This window comes from Astyanax mexicanus, chromosome 3 (genome assembly GCF_023375975.1).
Source record: "Astyanax mexicanus isolate ESR-SI-001 chromosome 3, AstMex3_surface, whole genome shotgun sequence".
Classification (NCBI taxonomy): Eukaryota; Metazoa; Chordata; class Actinopteri; order Characiformes; family Acestrorhamphidae; genus Astyanax; species Astyanax mexicanus.
Genome location: NC_064410.1, coordinates 49,732,491 through 49,754,389, shown reverse-complemented (window position 1 = coordinate 49,754,389; position 21,899 = coordinate 49,732,491). Strand labels below are relative to the sequence as shown.

At 37.6% G+C, this 21,899-nt stretch overlaps 1 protein-coding gene across 3 annotated transcripts in view; it reads right to left on the bottom strand.

Annotated features, from left to right (window-relative positions):
- LOC103034244 (potassium voltage-gated channel subfamily KQT member 4) overlaps nucleotides 1-21,899 on the bottom strand; it is a 94,759-nt gene that overhangs the window by 32,832 nt on the left and 40,028 nt on the right. For all 3 annotated transcript variants that reach the window (XM_049475427.1, XM_022683247.2, XM_022683246.2), the window contains exon 2: nucleotides 1,834-1,924. In XM_049475427.1, coding sequence (XP_049331384.1) covers nucleotides 1,834-1,924 — 91 coding nt within the window. The remainder of the gene's footprint in view (nucleotides 1-1,833; nucleotides 1,925-21,899) is intronic.

Genomic DNA, 21,899 nt, shown 5'->3' with positions numbered 1-21,899 from the left:
AAAAGTAAAAAAGATGCATCAAAGATGGACCCTGAATGTGCATCAACTAGGCATGCATGCTGGACTCAAAAAACAGTTGTCAGTGCTTAGGGTTGTGTGTAATGTAGAAATTTACTTAATCTCTCAGCATGCATGCTGTCAGAGTTTGTAAACTCTTATATTGTCATGTTTTACTGTATTTTATATTTATATTTTATTTGTTTTATAAAGTAAAACTATACTGAACTGTACTGACTTTTGATGATTAACTTTGAGGTAAATGTACCAACTGGATGCTTGATGATGTGGTTTTTGACTATGCACAAAGAAATGTTAAAAAAAAAAAACATTTGTAGTTTTTTATAATTATTAGTTTTATTTATTTTATTATCTTGCTTTCTTATATTAATCAACATCATAGATTATACATTTTACACAGCCATAACATTAAATCCATTAGCCTAATATTATAAATGTCCCTCCCTGTTATTTAAACAACCCTGATGCATTAAGACATGGATCTCTGAAGGTGTCTCAAGAAATTAACAGCAGAAATTAATTAATGAGCCTCGGACACCCCTGACTTGGTTCTGGTTTATCAATTGTTCCTCCTAGGACTACTTTAGGTAGGCACTAATCACTGTGTGCCAAAAAAAAACTAACAAGACCTGTCAGAAACAATTTGGTCATCTAGTCAATTGGATTCTTGTTAAAGTGGCTTGACAACACTTTTATTAGATTAGATTAAATTAGTGTTTAAGTGTTTACTGACTAATATGCCCACCCCTCGACAGGTCCCACTGTAACAAATTAATCTTCTCTTGTCAGTGGTGCTAATGTTATGGCTGATTGGTGTTTTACATTACACATTATACACTGAGTCATGTACTGAACAGGGCCTTTAAAGATAAAGACATTACCAAGGTGTTAGCAGATTTTTAAGTGTGAATTTCCAAGCCCCCCCTTCTCAGATGCCCATGGCCCTGATGACCCTGTCCCTGTTTCATTGGTATCTTTCTCTGGAGCACTTTTGGTAGGTACTGGCCTCTGCATAACCCAGAGACACCTCACAGGACCTGCCTGATGTTTTGGAGGTGTGATCTGACCCAGCTGTCTAGTGGGACCCATTTTCAATTTTCATCAAATGATACAATTTTTTTTTTAGTATCAAACTCAAACTCATTGGCATTGGCTCATTTTTTTTGTGAAAAACATATCAAAACACATACAACATACACTGTACACACCCCCACATTTATATTACATACAGTATGTTTGGCCAAGGGCTAATAAACATTGCTTCATTTGTAAATTTGAAACTAAACAAATTTTCTACTCATATCTTGAGTTTAATTCATTTTCTTTTACATTTTATTAAAAAACTAATAAAAAAAAAGAGTAGCACTTTTTGAAATAAATGTAACATAAGAAAGGTAAAGGGCAAATATTAACCATGTAAGCTGTTTATATTGCTTGCAATTTAGGTGAAGCAAGCATGTGTAAAGCATTTTAATGTAAAATTGCTTAATTTTGCTGAATTAAATACAAGTAACAAAGTAAACAAGTAACAAAAATATGAACACCACACAAGGGTTAAATAGAAGATTTTAGAGGTTGTTTAGTAAATCAATGTTTCCATATAGATATCCAGTCCCATATTGGATTCTCAAATGGTTATTTTCTATGGTAGAAACCTTTGGTAGATGGTTCTATGCAGAACCTTGGATCTAAAATTTATCTAAAATTTATGGCACTGCAATTAGGTTCCATTATTGAAGTAAAAAAAAAGATAATTTCCCTTAATTCTTTTGGTTTAGAGTGTACATGAGGGCATGTGATATTTGCTCTTCTTACCAGGATGAAGAGCCCCTCGTTGGCGATTTTCTGATGGGTGGGAATGGTGGAGAAGACAGAGAGCACCAGACAGCTGAACACCAGCAGAAAACTGCAACACACACAGACACACACACACACACACGGACACAGACATGAGACCTGGATTCAAATGAACTGAACTGAACAATAAACATTTTACACATGACTCTATTACTGTAGATGAACATAATGTATCTGTAATGATGCTACACTGATGACGACATGCTCCACACAGATTGCTAAACAATATGATGTCATTTACTAACAGAATGAAACTAACAAGTCAAAGTAAAACAGCTGTAAAAACGAAGAAAAAAAAGAATTACACAAAAGAGATGCACATGAAACACAAAGACATGACCTGTCAAGGCCTGTTACAACAATTATATTATCAACTTATTGTACAATATATGTTCATAACCTTAATCATATTTACCAACCTCGTTATTACCTGTTATTAGCCCAATAACAAGAATGAGCCGGTATGTCTACCTTGTTTAAACAGGGGTTTTATTTTTTTGTGTTTTCCAAACCTAAACTCATTTCACCCAACTCTAACTTCAGTACAGATTCCAGTTGTGATAAAAAACATACAGTTGTTATGAAGCTATATATAACATTATATTATAATCCATGTAAGCAAGGCTGTATATTGCATTTTTTAAATCAAAATGTAGGAATTTATCTAATTAGCTAGATGCATAAAACTGAAGAAAAAAAAAACATAATATTATTGTGATACTTCAAAATACACTCTTCCTTCAAAAAATAGTTGCGCTCAGAAGGAAGTGTCAGACTGCAGTGGTACTGTGAAGGAAGATAAAGCTTACCAGGACAATAAGTGATTAAATTATTTAAATTTAAAATGATATAGGCAATTGTTATTAAGCTACACAAACAGAAATAGTGTGTAATGCATGTATAAGGCAACATGCCAGACATCTTGGCATGGAGTTGTAGAGGTTCCTAGCTCAAATATTTATGCAGATTTTGTGATTGGATTGAAGTGTTTATGATCCAAAAAGTGCATCCAAAAGCATCCCACACATTTTTAATTGAGGATAAGTCAGGTAACAGGGCTCGGCATATCATAGCATCTGTGTGTTACAGGAAAGCTCATGGGACGGTAGCAGTAGGCGGATGAGCATTGTCCTGTTGGAATAGCAAACCGTCAATAAGACAAGGTCTCATGGTGTGGAATGTAATTTCATGTTATGTCAGATCACTGTTCCACTTCATTACAGGCATTTTGACAGCTCAATAGAGCCAGTGGACCTACCTCCTCCGAATGCACACTCCCATGTGCTGTTCCAAAAGGACAACACTCATTATTTCTTACACCCATACAATTGAATGGACAGTGATTCTAATCCAAACTGGCACTGAGATGCTGCTAATCACCATCGCTGTGGACCTCCGTCAGAATTCCCAACATGCTGGCTTGTGAAATACACAAAACTATTGGATATATTGGGCTTTTACCAATATTATGATTTTACCAATTGCTTTACTTTCTGTTAAAATGAGCTCCTTCTGAAGAACTGTTCATAAGGGGATGATACCCCACTTTCTTCTACAGAGCAACAACACTTTGTCCAAATGTTTGTAGACACCCCTTCAACTGACTGCATTCAGCTATTTTATATGCTATATTGCTGACATCCATTGGTGACACTGATGTGCAAATGCACACAAAAGTAATGCCTATAGAATAGGACCCTCTGAAGCAGATAAAAATGACCCTTTTGACCCCATGCCTAATGCCAGTCATGGGCTAGAAAGGTATAAAGCCCACAAACATTGAGCTGAGGAGCAGTGGAACTGTGTTCTCTGGAATGACGGTGCTCAATCTAATACTTTTGACCCACCAAAATTCTTGTTTGGAAAGCAATGCTCGCAAGTATAGTATAAAGCCTTTCCAGGATAGTGGAGAGAGTTACTCCAACAAAAGCAGAATAAACTCTTTATTCGTTTTTAATAGCCTTGATTTCAAAGGAAACAATCATTTGTGACCATTTTTCTCCATATCATTTCTATTTGCATTGAACTCCTGAAAAGCATAGGTTTCGGTAGCGCAACAAAAAAAACTTGGTACCAAATGTCCACTAATGTTTTCTTGTTCACTCAATTTAAAATGTAAATTTTATCAGACTTTTATTCGCTTTATAATTTAATTAAATTTTTTTCTCATTTTCTCTCCAATTTACATGGCCAATTACTCAACCCACTCATATTACTTGTGATAGAGGGAGTCCTAATGAGTGGGTTGAGTAATTGGCCATGTAAATTAGGGAGAAAATGATAAAAAATTAGAAATCCAACACCAGGAGACTAAAGACTAGCACATGCCTCCTCCGACACATGTGAAGTCACCTCCTCTTTTCTAACTGCTGCATAAAGAGAAAGGCATAGCGCTCTTGGAGGAAAGCGCAGCGACTCAGTTCTGATACATCAGCTCACAGACGCAGCCTAATGCCTAATGTGCTCTCTCAGGGCTCCAGTAGCTGATGGCAAGCTTCATGAACAGGATTTGAACAAGCGATCTCCTGATTATAAGCTGCTGGATCAATTGGAGCCCTTTATCAGACTTTTATTAAGATATTTTGCTTAATGAGCTGAATATATTTCTAACTTCTAACTTCTGTTAAGTTGGATTTTATACAGTGTACACCTAATAAAGGCACTGTATGAAGGCTACTAAACAGTCAGAGGCACCAGCATGCCTTCACCCATGAGCTGCTGAACCCTGTGGGGAGGAGATTCTGAGGCTAGTCCAGGTGTTAACAGATGAAGTCCCAGAAAACAAAGTCTACAGTGTGTTGCATTTGCGCCCCAGTGTATGAAGTAGCCTTTGGATCAACTTCACAGCAGCAGCTGGGGAGGTTGCCAGGTCCCACAATGAGCAGATCATCCTCCTCCAGACTGGAGCAGGTTTCTCCACTCAGTCATCTGGCAGCCTGGGCTGTTTTGTTCCCTGCTGTTTTAATTCTGGGTTGTGTAATATGACCACACATGGAGAGGATAAGCGTGGAAGTAATCGCTTAACATATTTGTTTTGAGAAATACGAGGTGATCATTTTTTAGATGTTAATTTAATTAATGTCAGAAGACAAGTGAATATATTTTAAATACAAAAGACACACTGGGACAGATTCATGAGAGGAAGCAACATTATGGTAACAAGTTCACATACTCATAAACAAGGATTACCAGTGGTTTTTACTAAAAGTTTTAGCATGTCTGCCATTTCTGCTGGATCTAGTTGGCACTGCTGTTCTTTTATCACATTTGAATGCACCGTTCAATACGTAAATCACCCCTAATTCAGCATGGACGAACCTTACAAGCAAGTTACAACCTGGCCTCCAGGAGCCATCTCTGCTCTTCAGGACTGTTTTGAGCACACTGACTGGGACATGTTCAGAGAAGCTGCTGTCTCTGATGACTCCATCAACCTGGAGGAGTACACAGACTCAGTGACTGGCTACATCAGCAAGTGCATTGAGGATGTTACTGTCTCCAAAACCATCACAACCCGCCCCAACCAGAAGCCGTGGATGACTGCAGAGGTGCGTGTGCTGCTGAGATCCCGAGAAAAGGCCTTTAAGTCAGGGGACATGGCTGGCCTCCGAACAGCTAGAGCCAAGCTCTCCGGGAGGATCAGAGAGGCAAAGCGCACCTACGCAAAGAAAATCCACGCCCACTTCCAGGACACTACTGACACTCGGCGCATGTGGCAGGGCATCCAGACCATCACCAACTACAAGTCACCCCCCCCTGCTTGTAACAGTGATGCCTCCCTTCCAGATGCACTGAACTCCTTCTACGCAAGGTTCGAAGCACAGAACTACACTACAGCAAGGAAGACTACACCTCCTCCAAACGACCAGGTACTGTGCCTGTCCTCAGCTGATGTGCGGAAAACTCTACTCAGAGTCAACCCACGGAAAGCCCCAGGACCAGACAGCATACCTGGCAGAGTGCTCAGAGGATGTGCAGGACAACTCACGGATGTTCTCACGGACATTTTCAACATCTCTCTGAGTACTGCAATCGTGCCGACGTGCTTCAAGACGACCACCATCGTCCCTGTGCCGAAGAAGTCTCAAGTGTCCTGCCTTAATTACTACCGTCCCATTGCACTTACTCCCATCATCATGAAGTGCTTTGAGAAGCTGGTCATGAGGCACATCAAAAACCAGCTCCCGTCCTCACTGGACCCTCTGCAGTTTGCGTATCGTCCAAACAGATCAACAGATGATGCCATCTCTACTGCGCTCCACCTGGCTCTCACCCACCTGGACAACAAAGACTGCTATGTTCGAATGCTGTTCATCGACTTCAGTTCAGCATTCAACACCATCATCCCTCAGCATCTGATCGGAAAACTGAGCTTGCTGGGCCTGAACTCCTCCCTCTGCAACTGGGTTTTAGACTTCCTGACTGAGAGACCACAATCAGTCAGGATTGGAAACAACACCTCCAGCACCACCATACTGAGCACTGGCGCCCCCCAGGGTTGTGTGCTCAGCCCACTGCTGTTCACTCTGCTGACTCATGACTGTACTGCAAAGTACAGCTCAAACCACATCATCAAGTTCGCTGATGACACAACTGTAGTTGGCCTCATCAGCAAGAACGACAAGTCAGCATACAGAGAGGAGGTGCAGTGGCTGACGGACTGGTGCAGAACCAACAACCTATCTCTTAACGTGGATAAAACCAAGGAGATGGTTGTTGACTTCAGGAGAGCTCCAGGTGTCCACCACCCGCTGAACATCAACGGCTCTGCTGTGGAAATTGTGGATAACACCAAGTTCCTCGGTGTTCACATTGCAGAGAACCTCACCTGGTCCCTCAACACCAGCTCCATAACCAAGAAAGCCCAGCAGCGCCTCTACTTCCTGCGGAGACTGAGGAAAGCACATCTCCCACCCCCCATCCTCACCATGTTCTACAGAGGGACTGTAGAAAGCATCCTGAGCACCTGCATTACCGTCTGGTTTGGGAATTGCAACACCTCAGACCGCAAGACCCTACAGCGGATAGTGCGGACAGCTGAGAAAATCATCGGAGTCTCTCTTCCCTCCATCGCCGAGATCTGCACCACATGCTGCATCCGCAAAGCCACCAGCATTGTGGACGACCCCACCCATCCCTCACACGGACTCTTCGGTCTGATGCCGTCCGGCAGAAGATACAGGAGCATCCGAGCCTCCACTACTAGACTCTGCAACAGCTTCATCCACCAGGCAGTCAGACTTCTCAACGCACAGAGACAGAACTGAACCCCCACCCCACCCACCACTCACCCAACACACTCACACAAATCTAAACTGTACACCCCCCCCCCTTTACACTCACAAGAACTGAACTTCACCCACACACACACCCAGTCAGCACACAGAGGCTGACATGACTTTATTTGCTGCACTCTTAAAAACTATAAACTCTACCTCAGTAACTGCTGTGATTATATATGTTCTATATGTTACAGTATGTCACACATCTCTGCACCTTATCCCCACTATACACTTTATTATACCGTATCGGTACTGCACTGTCCTGTCTTTAAATTGTCTCGTCTTTTGTATTTATTGTATTTATTGTTATTTAGTGTTATAATTTTATAATTTTATGTTGCACTGTCGTCACTCCTGCACTTTATGTTGTCTATTGCTTGTTGTTCTATGTTGCACCATGGTTCCGGAGGAACGCAATTTCATCACACTGTGTACCTGTACTCAGATGTAACGACAATAAAAGCCTCTTGACTTGACTTGACTTACACTTATGATATTTAGCTGATGCTCTTATCCAAAGCTACTTACAAGGTTACTAGCATTACAGTGATTGGCCAATATCGTAGTATTAAGAGTCTAGCCCAGGAACTCATACTGTTGTAGTGCAGCATATTTACCCAGATTGGAAATTCTTCACTGCTGCATTTGTAACATTATCATTCAATTTCTAATATTGTTCCTGACACTTTCATTTATATTAAACAATGCATATTTAACAACTACTTACTTTAGTAATTAATACTTATTCAGTGTAAGGTAGTGGTGTTATCTGTTGTGTCACATCAAGCTGACAGAAAAGGTCCAGGTCAGTCTGATGGTGGCACACACCATGCTAAGATACTGCATGTTCAGATGTTTATGGGCAGCCCCTCTAATGAGAGCATTCAGCAAGTTTTCAGCAATATTTTGCCGTAAAGCACCTACAGATATGCAAATGTTGTGTGTATAACTCACAGAATTCAGAAACACATGAGAGTTGTAAAATTACAACAGTTTATTATTTATACATTTATTTTTATAAATTCATTATTTGGATATGTTTATTCATAGAATCATACTTCAGATATGATGTTTGTTGTTTGTGTATATATTTTAACTGTATATTGCATATATTTGCCCTAATATACTTTCATTTGTAAAATAAGAAGTGTATTTAATTAACTGTATAAAGTTATCTTTTACAAAAGTTATATTTTACAATTAACCTCACTTTTTAAGGGTAATTTTTTACTGCAGAACTGTTATTGGGGGCTTGGTTTTGGACTAAAAAGCATTAGGCTGTGTCACACTCCCCAATGTATTATGCTTTTAACGCTGCTTTTCTGTTTTTTTGTTATCCTCAACATTTCATAAAACTCATTTAAACTGAACATATAAAATGTAAATAAAATGTATATATTTATGTTAAAAACACAGGTCAGTCCGATGGTGGCACACACACACTGTATGAGGGTAATATGGATGATTAAGCCATGCTATTGTTGGACTGAGCATCAGGACAAATGTAACTTGACAAATACAGACAATACAATTCAGACAAAACTTGACAATACAGAATTAAATAATGAGCATTTCACAACTTAAAAAGGCCACAAGGACAGATTATTATGTTGCTCTTTCAGGATTTAAATAAATAAAGAAGAGATTTTTTTTATTAGAGAGGACATGTAGGACTGCTGGTTAATCTGGATGCTTGTTTAGAAAATGGAATGGCTAATTTAGTTTAATACCATTTGTTTTCTTTCTGTTTCTTTAGTTTATCAGAATGTGGCTGTGATTATGAGATTTCCAGTTGATTTGAACAATACACAAGTCACTAATATGCATTAGTTAGTGCACTAACATGTCAACTGTTATTTTAAATCTTGTTCCTTCACTTTTAAAAAAAACATAATGAAAAGAGGTAAGAACAATGATTTGGGCTGATTATATAAATAAACTCTCCTGATTCTGAGTTCTTAAGACAGAAAGGATTTCCAGAGTGAGCAGAACTTTCCCACTGACCGTGTTGTTCAGAAAAGCAGCAGCTGAGTACTGAGAGCAGCAGAAATCATATTTAGAGTGTGAGTGGGTGCTGAGCCAGGGGCGCAGGCTGGAGCAGAAACGTGGACACCAATAAGAAACAAGGAGTGTCAGCAAGATTATTAAGATTCTGAGTGTCCTAATGGTCTGTGTTAATGGCAGTATGGTGGAAGTTGTTGACATTAATTACTGTAATTAACAGAAACAGCAGGTCAGCCAGCAGAAAGTCAGGTATGAGAAAAGTTCAGACACTCCACTAGCAGATACACGGTGGAAAAAAAATAACAATGAATTTCAAAAGCCTGGTTTAACACAACTAACATGTTTAAAATATTGGTAACGCTTTATAATACAGCTCGCGTTTTAGAGGGTAAGTACTGTGTACTTACAGGAGAAAGAATTGTAAAACACTATACATTACATAATACAGCCCTGTCCCTGTTGTTTCTGAGTATTTACTGAGTAAGTACTGTGTACTTACAGAGTAAGAACAGTGAAAATGAGGTGAGGTGTGGGTTTATTAACCATTAATATAAAAACTTGTGGTTTCTGTGTATTAATGAATAAAAGTTTTTTAAAATCTCAGCATTCCTGATTGTGTTTTTAAAGATATATAAATGTTACTGTATTTTAGTCTTGACATTACAAACTATATGTTTTCTTCCTACTGCACCCTGTGTGTTTTTAGCTGCTCCACCCTTGACAGTTTTAAAAGCATAAATCAAATTCTCATCTTCTTTTTCAAATTAATAAATTATTAGAATAATAATGATTCCCTGAAGTGTGACTAGAATTAAGCTTTCATAACTGCCATAAACAAAGGGCAAAATGATTATATATTATTTTATATGAAAAATTCACCACAAGTTTAGGGAAACTGCAGGTTCACCTGTGCTTTATTTGTACCTACAATTAAGTACTATTAAGGACACATAAGTATTTTGTATTTACTGATTCATAGAAAACAGTTACACCATACGTGTTAAGAAAGTACAGGGTAAGTTTCATAAAGTCACCTAGTTGTTACACTCTTGTTCCTGGTTGTTCTTTATTTATACATTCAGTTAAAGTACCTGAAGGACCCGTTAAGTATTTTGAATGTACTGGTTCATCCAGAGAAGTTACACCATAACTAAAGGGAACTTACCCTCCGGAACACGGGCTGTATTGTAAAGCATTACCAAAATATTTTATTAGGCTTATTGTTGCATAATTGTATAAGTTACCGTTTCTGACAGTGGAAAAATTAAGAAATCTAATCTTACAAAATCCTATAAATTTCTAAACAACACTTCCATTCCTGCAAAGACGAATCCCGCACTTAGTCAGCCTTAACAAAGAATGCATTTCTGAATAAACAAAATATTAAACTAAAACAAAGCATTTTAGAGTAGCTTGATGTAAAACTTGCCATTCTAGAGAAACCTACTAAGTCAGAATGAATCACAATGCTGGAAGCAGACCTCTGAAGCATTTAATGCCTCTAAAAGCAGCCTCACAGGAAGCTATTACATGAAATAGTTATGAATGTATTGCCTGATGCCTGAGACATTGTTTTACGATCACTCTGAGATCAGGTTTTGCCCTAAAACATTTTTTTAAAGTATCCTGTGTTCACAACAGAGTCTTACACGCACAGTGTTTTAAGGCCCATAGTAGTCCCAAAATAAATCTCAGACTGCACCCTGAGGTGTGCAGTAGTTTACTATACCCTGCTGTAGTGCACTGTACATATTATATTATGTATTTATATTATGTATTTACAGTCATTAGTTATATATGTGTTTAGTCATTTTGTAAATGTTAAGTACTGAGTTACTGCATGTATAGATGTTTATGGACACCCTTTCTAATGCATGTATTCAGCAAGTTTTTAGCACCTACAGATGTGTGTGTATGGTGTGTGTATAACTCACGTAATTCCGATAAACAATGAAAGTTGTAAAATTACAACAGTCTATTTTTTAATACATTTATTTAAGGTCATTATTTGAATACGTTTTTTCACAGAATCATATGATTCAGATGTGATGTTTGTGTATATTTTAACTGTATTGTTATTGCTTATATTTGCCTTAATGTACATTCATGTGTGAAATAAAGGACTGTATTTAAATAACTGTGCTTGTATATAATTATTTTTTAAATAATCCTTAATAATGTTGTAATTTATAATGTTTTACATGCTTCCTTTACTGCAGAACTGTCATAGGGGGCTTGGTTCTGAACCAAAAAGCATAAGGATGTGTCATACTCTCCTATGCATTACGCTTTAAATGCTTCTGTATTTTCCTTAAAACCCATTTAGACTCACTGATCATTTTAAATGTAAATAAAATGTGTATATTTGTGCTAAAGAACCCGTGATGCACAGTTCCTATCAGCACCACTGTAATACACACACTCCAGAAGCACATTAAGTAACACAGAAACACACATAACCTTTCATAAAAGTAGATTCTTTCAATTCTACTCATCTCTACATAAATCAAAACTGCATGTTTGAAGGCAGTTGCATGTTTATGAAACTGCAACTCAGCAGTGCTGAATGTTGCAAGTGTATTTAGGTCACTGTAATGATATAAATCACAGCACACCGTCTGTGACAGCACACTGTCTAATTACCATTACATGAAATGTGCAATATGAAGCAGACATGAAAAATAAAGGCAAAAAATGCCTTTGTGTGTTTACACAGCACCGTGCACAGTCGTGTAACTGTGTCAGAAGATTATGGGGTCATGTGTCAGCTATACACACATACCTCCACCGCTCAGCCCGGCTCATTACTCATTAGCGCCAAACTGATATTAGGTAAAAAGATCCCAAGAAAACAAGAGAGAAACTGAGAGCCAAGCTCCAGCGCTCTAGTCCTGAATCAGCAGCTATCAGGCTGGATGAAGACAGCCATGTCCAGAAAGCTCTCAGATTCCCCCAAAAGCTGTCCAGCCAAAAATGATGAACACGGTAAAAGACAGATACATTAGAGCATACAAAGACCATGTGCACTGGGTCACATTTCAGCTGAGCGGCAACTTTCAGGCCCATCCCGCAAGCCCTTTCCATACAGGGAGGGAGAAAAAAGTCAATTAGAAAGAAAAACAGAAATTAAATCTTCAAAATCAGCAAAAAGATGTTCCCAGGAGGTCAAAACAAAGCAGTTTCAGAAGTGCTTTCCTGAACCTCCACAAACAAGAACAAAGCCTGGCAGTAAATCATGTCAATATGTCTGACGTATAGGGGGCACTTATGAGATAGGAGTTAAGTGTCAGAGATTGATTGAAAATCCAAAAACAACTGTCCTGAAATGCCCTAGAATGCACAACTGGGTTTACATCAGTATCATTAAACAATGAGAGCTTGATACACATACAGATACAAGTGACAAACAGTAAACCATAAACCTGTCACACATTAAGCCTTTCAGCCTGTTTTTGTTGTCCTCCCCATGTGTTCTTCAAGCACATGGCCCTGTATTATTGTCTTAGTCCTAGCCATTAGTGTTGTCACCTTGTGTCTTGTTTGTAACCCCACCCCCTCTTGTTTCCTTCCCCAGGTGTTCCTCACCCTCCTCATGTACAGTATATAAGCCCCTTTGTTTCAATGTTTCTCATGGGGTCTTTTGTGTGCTTATTATGCCATGTATGTGTGTCAGGTTTGTTTGAACCCTTTTTGAACCCTGTGTTATTTATAGTTATTAGGTTTCTTGTTTTCTTATGTTTTATTAGTCTTCATTCTTGTCTTTTTATTTTTATAGTTATCCAAGGCTTGTTAATTTGTTTTTTGCTTTTCTTGTATTTGTTTTCTGTTTATGCTTTAGTTTACCCTATTTTGTTTAATAAATTTGATACCTGCATTTATGTCCATTTTCTTACTTTTCTGGTAGTGAAAAACCATATTATTTTTCAAATTAAGAATAAAATCTAACAAAGCTAAGAAATTTTATCTGCCCAACATTCTCCCTGGACCACTAGTGAGAGCCTTTTACATTGGGCAGTACCAGCTAAGTGAGTAAGTCATGTCATGCTTTCTTCAGATATACATTTTTATGTCTCCAGTTCTTAAAGTTGCTAAACAGGACCATTGCCTGGCTGATTGGCACTACTTCATTTCTCCAAAAGTGTTCCAAGAATCAAATGTGTAAGGCTGGCAGTAAAAATAAAATTCAAATATATATAATATACATTTAAATCACTTTTTCCCACCACTGTATGACTGTGCCATACTTCTCATTCTGAATTTATAAAAAAAAAAGTTAAATACATCAAAAATGCACACGCATACAACAGTTCTGTACATGATACAGTGCTTTCTTCCTAAAAAGTTCAAGTCGGGACATTTCTGTGTAGTGCGAATTCAGCCGTTCTCAGCTAGTGAACAATTAATAATCTGGAGAAACTGATCATAGCTGGGATGAGAGACACGGGACATTTGTCTAAGTGTGGGATGATGAATAGTTCCAGCTTTTCTGTAGTGCTTGTCTGGACACCTTAAACTCTGTACCACAGGACATCTGCACACAGTGTACGAGCCTGCACCTCTGATCTCTGATTCAATCACAGAGAGAGAGAGAGAGTGATGCATTAGTTACACAGTGGGAGAGGGAGAGAAAAAGAGAGAGAGAGAGAGAGAGAGAGCATGTGGAAAAAGAGCAACTGATCATATGTGAAGAGTCCAGTGAAGAACATAAGAGCCACAACATTGAGGGAAAACGTGTGAGTGAGATAGTGAAATGAGAGAGAGAGAAAAAGAGAAAGAGAGGGAAAGAGAGAGAGCATGTAAAGTGTAGAGTGGTGCCAGGCATGATCAATGTGGTGGTAAACAGATGCTGTGAAAGCAACATTGACCTGTATTCTACAGGGAGGTCACATACACATCATGCACCTGCCAACAACACACACTCCCCCCCAACAACAACAATGCACTCATACAAACACACACACACACACACACACACACGCAAACTACCAGTCAAACCTCGGATGCCCTTAGCCACACAGGTAAATAGCATGCAAGCTAATCAAGAAAGAGAGAGCAGGAATAAGAGAGAGAGCGTGAGTGTGAGAAAAAGGGAGGGAAAGAGAGTCAGAGAGAGAGAGAGAGGGAGGGGAGGAGAGAAACAGAGGAAGGTTTTGTCTCAGTAGGCAGAGGAAAAAGATGGTAACAGTAGAAAATGCTATGAATAGCACCTGCAGGCCTTAAATAGCGACAGCCAGCAAATTTGTCCAGGTACACACCACAGCGCCTGCCCTGCTAATCCCTTCTGAGCGACGTGTTTGGGGACCGACAAATTTTCCAACGGAAGCAAGACTGAAAATGCAAACAGCAAAATTCAGAGCCAGAGCGATTTTTAAATATGGGAGGACGCTTAAAGGCCTAAAATATAGATTCCATATCATTAATATTTCGATAAAAATTGGAGCGTCAACAATGAAAACAGACACGATACCAGTTTGTGGACTGTCGTTTTTATATTTCCAGGATTAAGATTCTAAATTCTGATAAAAAAAAACTTAATCCTTGTTAAAGATGCCAAAAAAATGCAGTGAAATGCACTCTGGTGTTTTGCACAGTGACTTGGTGTTTAATGTTTGCCACTCAGTGCTGAGGTCTTGGATTCAAGTACATATCTGGGGATAATTTCTATGTGTCTTCCTATGTCCTCCCAAAAACATGGAGGAATTGTGTGAAATCTGTGCATCCAGATATGGATTTGCACTGAGTATACTATGCAAAATTTGCTTTGTCATGTATCCAGCAGGGAAGAGGCAGAGAGCGGACTTAAATGGCATTTGGAAACCAAACAAAACGTAACAACAGAGATACTCAGATACACTCTGACTGATAAGAAAGAAACAACCTGATTGACGTGGAACACGCACAAGAACTGACAACCACACGCTGAAACAAAAGGGCTATATATTCGCAGGGAAACAAGGAACAATCGGGGAAGGTAACGAGGGGGCAGAGCTACAAACGACAGAGGTAGAAGCACTGAAGACAAGGGCAGAGACAAGGAAAACTACACAGAGTGGAGGAAAACAGACAGGAAGGACAGGGATGTGACAGTTGCTTCTCACTATAATGGGTGTATATTGTATTGGAAGGATGTCATGTAAGTATAACTTTCATTTAGTTTTTCTTTGACAAAAAAAAAATACTGTCACTTTTGGAGCGAAAAATGCTCAGATGTTGTTCAACAAGCCTATTTACTATTCTTAAAAAAAAAATCAGAATGAAATACACAGATTTTGTTTTCAGGAGGACAAATGAATGATTAGCTCATATTTTATTGGCAGATTTCAGTACCTACAATGGGATCTGAGTTTAGCCCTGAGTTTAGATGTGATGAGCTTCTCCCCAATATCAATAACTACTCAATTTTCCCTGTTTAAACCAGCTTTGCAGAAGGCTTTTACTGCTGGGATTATGTCTATTTTGTGCTTTTTAAGTATTCCACATATACACAGTGCACCAGTTTGAGGTTTTGGTCCATATTACAGCTGTATTTTGGTTATTTTTTATTGTGGGAGGAACATCACTGTGTGAATCCCATATATCAAACCTTCATTACTCAACTACACCAAGGGAATTACAGTTTGAAATTCTAGAACAAAAACAACTGGGAATGACTACAGAACTACAGTCTGCCAGCTGCTGCCAGCTGCTATGGTGCTATGGAACCGCTGCTCAAGCTCCTAATGGAGTAGGAGTCTAACAATGAAGAATTATGTGTGAAATTAGATCTAAATAAAACAAAAAACAGTAAATAATTGGGAAAAAAAGCTTGAAAGTCCTTGGAACTGTTTGGTTAAAGAGACATCATCCATCATTTGTATTTCAGTTTGCTCGAGTGGCTCTGAGAGGATTCCTAGGCTGCTGTTTAAGCCTAATTCACAGAATGGCCTGATTTATAGAGTCTGGTTTGGCCTGTGAGGCCCACAGATTCCAAGCAGTGCTTCAACAGTTTGACTAAAACCTTAATAAAACACAAGCACTCCAAATAACACTGATACACCCTCTGAAACACAGGAACTTATAAGTGTATTAGGATGTTTATAAAGGTCTGCATATACTGTGAGTATGAGTGTTTGAGATCATTTACATTTACAACCGCACACATGCGCAAGCAGATAAATACAAAAGCTCGTAAGAGCGCACACACTGTGGCCTTCTCAGCTTCAGTCCAGCTCGCCGGAGTCTCTCACTCACCCCTGCGTGCGGCGATCCTTTGAAAGGGCAGCGTGCACAATCACCAGCTATTGTGGCACGGTGTTGTGGGGCTGATATTTGCTGAGGTGGCTGAGTGGAGCGAGAGTGGGGGGCTGTAAGTGATGTTAATTGGATGGCGGAAGGTGCTGAGAGGCTTGACATTTCCAGACAATGTCGTTACTGTGCACAGACAATTAGCACCGAGCCCTGACTCAAGCACCACAAACACAACCATCCTGCACAAACACAACGTCACCCGCCCCAAACTCGCAAACTAATGCAATTCTATACACCAAACACAAAATGTAAAAAAAAAGAGACCACAAAAATTATGTGTTTTTTGGATTTTACGAAATTGAAAACCTCTGGAATATAATCAAGAGGAAGATGGATGGTCACAAGCCATCAAACCAAGCTAGCATAAAGTTATCCAAAAGCAGTGTATAAGACTGGTGGAGAACATATCAATATGCATGAAAACTGTGATTAAAAAACAGGGTTATTCCACCAAATATTGATTTCGGAACTAGTAAAACTTTATAAATATATGAACTTGTTTTCTTTGCATTATTTGAGGTCTGAAAGCTCTGCATCTTTTTTTGTTATTTGAGACATTTCTCATGTTCTGCAAATATATGCTTTAGATGACAATATTTTTATCTGGAATTTGAGAGAAATGTTGTCCATAGTTTAACGAATAAAACAACAATGTTCATTTTACTCAAACATATCCCTATAAATAGCAAAATCAGAGAGACTGATTCCTGGCCTTGATGTTGTAGGCTGTAAGAGCAAGCTGCTTAATCTGTGTTGGCTGTGTGCTTTAATGTTTACTCTATTTAAATTGTATTTCTTTATTATTTTTAAACTTTGACTATTTTAAATCATTATTTTAGTTAAATTAAAAAGAATACTAACACAAATCAATTGTATTCACCATACAATTAATATAATAATGTAGAATTATTGTGCAAAGCAAATGATTTAACAAAATAAAAAATCCATTAAATTAAGTTACAATTTAATAATAATAACTTTAAATTGAATTAACTCAAGTTTTTTTAGTGAACATTATGTATTAATTTTACAGCAACCAATTTCCTCAAATTATTTAAGTAAATAAAACTTATCCAGACTTAAGCCAGACAGTGTATTCGTACGCTGTGTGCATGCAGAGCTGACAGAAACAAGCACTACATTAAACAAACAAAACAAAAAAAAGCTAACACAGGTGCTATCCACCGCACGTGGCACTGAAAAATGCACACAAACAACTAAAATATTAGTTACAGGTATAAATGGACTTAACCGCACAAGCCCCAACCCCACCCACACACAAACACACTTACCCCTTCTGCTGCCCATGCTACAGTATTTATGTGCTGACATTTCACCACTCAATGCACTGCTAACCTTACTTTTAAAAAGCCCAGACCCCTGCAAAATATAATGCTTTTATTTACACGTGGGGCGGAAAAGTGAAGTCAGTGCATCTGGGCTAAAGCTCTGTAAAAGGTAAAAGAGGGGAGGAGCAGGGGCCAATTTAACTCACTCGTTTACTGTATAACAACCTCTCTCTCTCTCTGTTTCTCTCTCTCTCCTCTCCTCGTTCTTCCTCTACCTCATTACTACTGTACTGGATGACTAGATGGAAGGCCGACATCAGAGCTGGGAGTCCGGGAGCCCGGGAGCCCACCTGCTTAGATACTTAATAAAGTCTGCTTTAGAGCGGAGAACATGTTATCTGACAGTAAGCATATTCTTACTGTTAAACACAAAAACCCAGACATATTCAGTTTCATGTTTATCTATTGATCATGCTGACCACTCACGATGAATCTGACTGTTTTTTATTGTTTTCTATTTTACATTCACCTCTCTCTGTTAACCTTGGAAGATGGAAGTCAAAGACAGACTTTTTACACTATTTATTATATTTTTTTAAACAGTAGAAGACTTTAAAGTTTAACAAGTTTATCATTTTTTATAGTGAATCCAACCAAATTTTGTCCTACTTTTTATTGTTAGTGATACCAGGTGAAAACAATGCATATTATAGCCTTTTGTGCATCGAAACACAGATAGAAGTTGGACTGTACTGTGTGAAAACTGATTAAATGATTAATCACTAATCAATATTAATGAACTGATAAACTGTATAATACTACTTTTATTACTGTAGATGTGTTTGACAGCCAACTTTTATCCTGAAATTTAACCTGTGAAGGTATATCAGTTAATCTTTCCTATATAAAAAGTTCAAATAGAACATTTTCCACCTTTGAATCTTTAAAAAAATCTTACACAGTTTTCAGGTTCTCACATTTAGCAGTGTTTTCTTGTTTGGGATTTGCTCAATTTCTGTGAGACTGTGGGATCCATCATTATAAAAGCATTTCTACAGTTTAAAACACCTCATAAATCTCTCAGACTACTTGTGGGGACTTTTCTTAAGAACATTTTGAGGAAGACTGGTGATTTAGCCTGTATATACCAAAACAGGCCAGTTTTAGAGCCTGGCTCTTGCACTTCACCACTAAATTATGAAATATGAGGAAATATGAGGAATTCTTCACCACAAAACCCACATTTTTAGTGTAATTTCCTATTGAAATATGCGAGGGATGAGAAGAGAGTACAAACTATAAAGATAATAGGAAACATTCTGTAATCAATAAAAAGCTTATTTGAATTTACACTCATGACTCTTGTTGCATACCTTTACTCATACACATACAGTATAATGTTTTTTTAATGTGTGTTTGTTCTATGATTTTTCATCTGATGTTTTTTGTAGACAAGACTGTTACCAATTACTTGTTATAATTATAACATACAGTAATTTTCCTTTTCTGTGATATTTACTACTGTGTATTTTAGGCAGGTTTTGTAAAATGTACTAATTATATCTTACATAAAATGCTGATAAAAAAGCCATGTAATGTTATCTCTAATGTCACTAATTATATTTTCTGTCACCTTATAGATGTCCTCATAACTATTTTTGTGATTAAATGTGTCTCAAAATTAAATGAAAACAGCTAATATTAAAGAAGTAAATATATAATTGACAGATAATATTCACAATGTTGATACTGAATCACTATGACTATATTTACACCTGGACATTTAATGTGTTTTAAATATTAGTAATATTATTTGTAAAAATAAAAGTATTATTGCACTTCTTTCAGTACAACTGTAAATCCAGTAATTACTGCTGCACAACAAGTGAATTTGTATCTTTTACACTACACAGCAAGGGATATATTTGGCTGTGTAAATGCATGTGGCTTAAAATCCTATAAAGATACAATTTAGATACTTATCACACATACCAGGTGTGACCAGGTGTAAACAGGGTCTGTTGTCTGTTTTCTTTTGTCTGTTAACAAGCCTCTTTATATTCAAGATGACAAATAGCATAACACTAGTTACAAACACTATAGATTAAATGCAGATGAATAATTAAATAGTGTATTGAAATCCTTATCAACTGATAATCAATAATGCATAGTGAAATTAAAAACTTAATGTCGTGTGTAGCTCATTCATCCTTTGAAATGACTGTGTTAAACTATTTAAAGCTATAGTTATAGTGGCATAATTTATTGAGGAGATGGACATGAGTGTAATAATGAAACTAAATACCACTTAACTATTAAAAACGGTTGAATATACGTAAATCAGTGGGGATAGTGTGTAAAGATACCTCCTCTCACACCAGTGCATTCATGCAGCTACATAAGAACAGGAATTACAGTAATCATCACCTGAGCCACAGATTAATCCAATTTATCTAACCAGAATCTCTTCTGGATTAGGAGATTAGAACAGACTGCTCTATTGGATTGAAAAACAGTAAAAGAAAAGAGTGTATTTAACATTTGATCAGAGCTTAATTGGATTGTTTTTGAAGTCTTTGGGGTAAAAAAGGGGTGGAGGTCGTACACGACTTTGGTGGTCAGCCATTTAAAGCTACTTCTCATGGATAAGCTTGACAAGCAGAATAGTTCACATACCAGAGAGTACAAAAATGCTAAGCGTAGGACTGGGAAAGATTTGAGAGGTAACTACTGAGTGTTGTGTAACCCAACAAGTCTGGTGTGCTGAGAGGAAATATTCTATAATCTAATTCAGTAGATGTAGATTAGCTGGCCCTCTGTGTACTGTAGCTCCATCTGATGCAGCACCTGACCAGTACAGCAGCATTTAGAACAGGCCATTATCATCCCTATTAGTGGAATGCGTAGGTAATGCCTAAATGTTAAAGTACTGCAAAGTATGTTCTCAGTGTGATGCTAGCCACTGCTTGTGTGTGTTAGTTAAATCAAAAGAATAAGCAGTTAGTGCTCTCCTCCAAGCGTATTGAGCCATTCAACCAATCACATTGTGCACAAGGATTATTCATATAAATGTAAAAAACAACAACACTGTATTGTATCAGTTACTCTGATTTTGCTATTTATAGGTACAGTATATATTTAAGTAAAAAATGAACATTTATGTTTTTTATTCTATAAACTACGGACAACATTTCGACCAAATTCCAAATAAAAATATTGTCATATACAACATTTATTTGCAGAAAATGAGAAACGGCTGAAATAAAAAACGTGCAGAGCTTTCAGACCTCAAATAATGCTGGGAAACATGTTCATATGCATAAAGTTTTAAGAGTTCAGAAATCAAAATTTGATGGAATAACCCTGGTTTCTAATCGCAGTTTTCATGCATCTTGGCATGTTCTCCTCCACTAGTCTTACACACTGCTTTTGGATAACTTTATGACACATCTGGTGCAAAATTTCAAGCAGTTCAGCTTGGTTTGATGGCTTGTGATCATCCATCTTCCTCTTGATTATATTCCAGATGTTTTCAATTTGGTAATATCAAAGAAACTCATAATTTCTAAGTTGTCTCTTAATTTTTCCAGAGCTGTACATTTAAAAAGAAGTTAGCTTGATCAGTGTACCTACTACTTATACTGTATATAAGACTGTTTAGCTTTGTCCATTCAGAGTTAAATTTTAAATTGGGATGCACAAAATATTTGGCAACCTAAACTATGAGGCTGAAAATAGTATATTATGTGAAAAATAAATAATAATTGTGGCGCATGAGAAGATAATGCCCTTTATTGGCATATGGAGTGTAAATCTCAGGGAAATGGCTAAAACAGATACCAATCCAGCTCATGATAGGATAAAACAACACCATCACATCACCTGAGCCAGTCACATTGAAGCACGGGGCATACCAACACACAGCAGAACACTCTTAATGATTTATATGAATAATAATAATAATTTGCTTTTGATTGTGTTTAGTATTCTATCTTTTAAAAGTTTCTTTTTTTTGGTTTCTATTTTAGTAAGATATTCTCATTTGATTGTATCCCTACTTTTAAAATCACTTTATGATGTTAAGTGACCCTACTGCACATAACAAAACAACACATGAGTGCCCCAAACTAGCAGGTAGTACTTCCTTACTATTTTCCGTGAA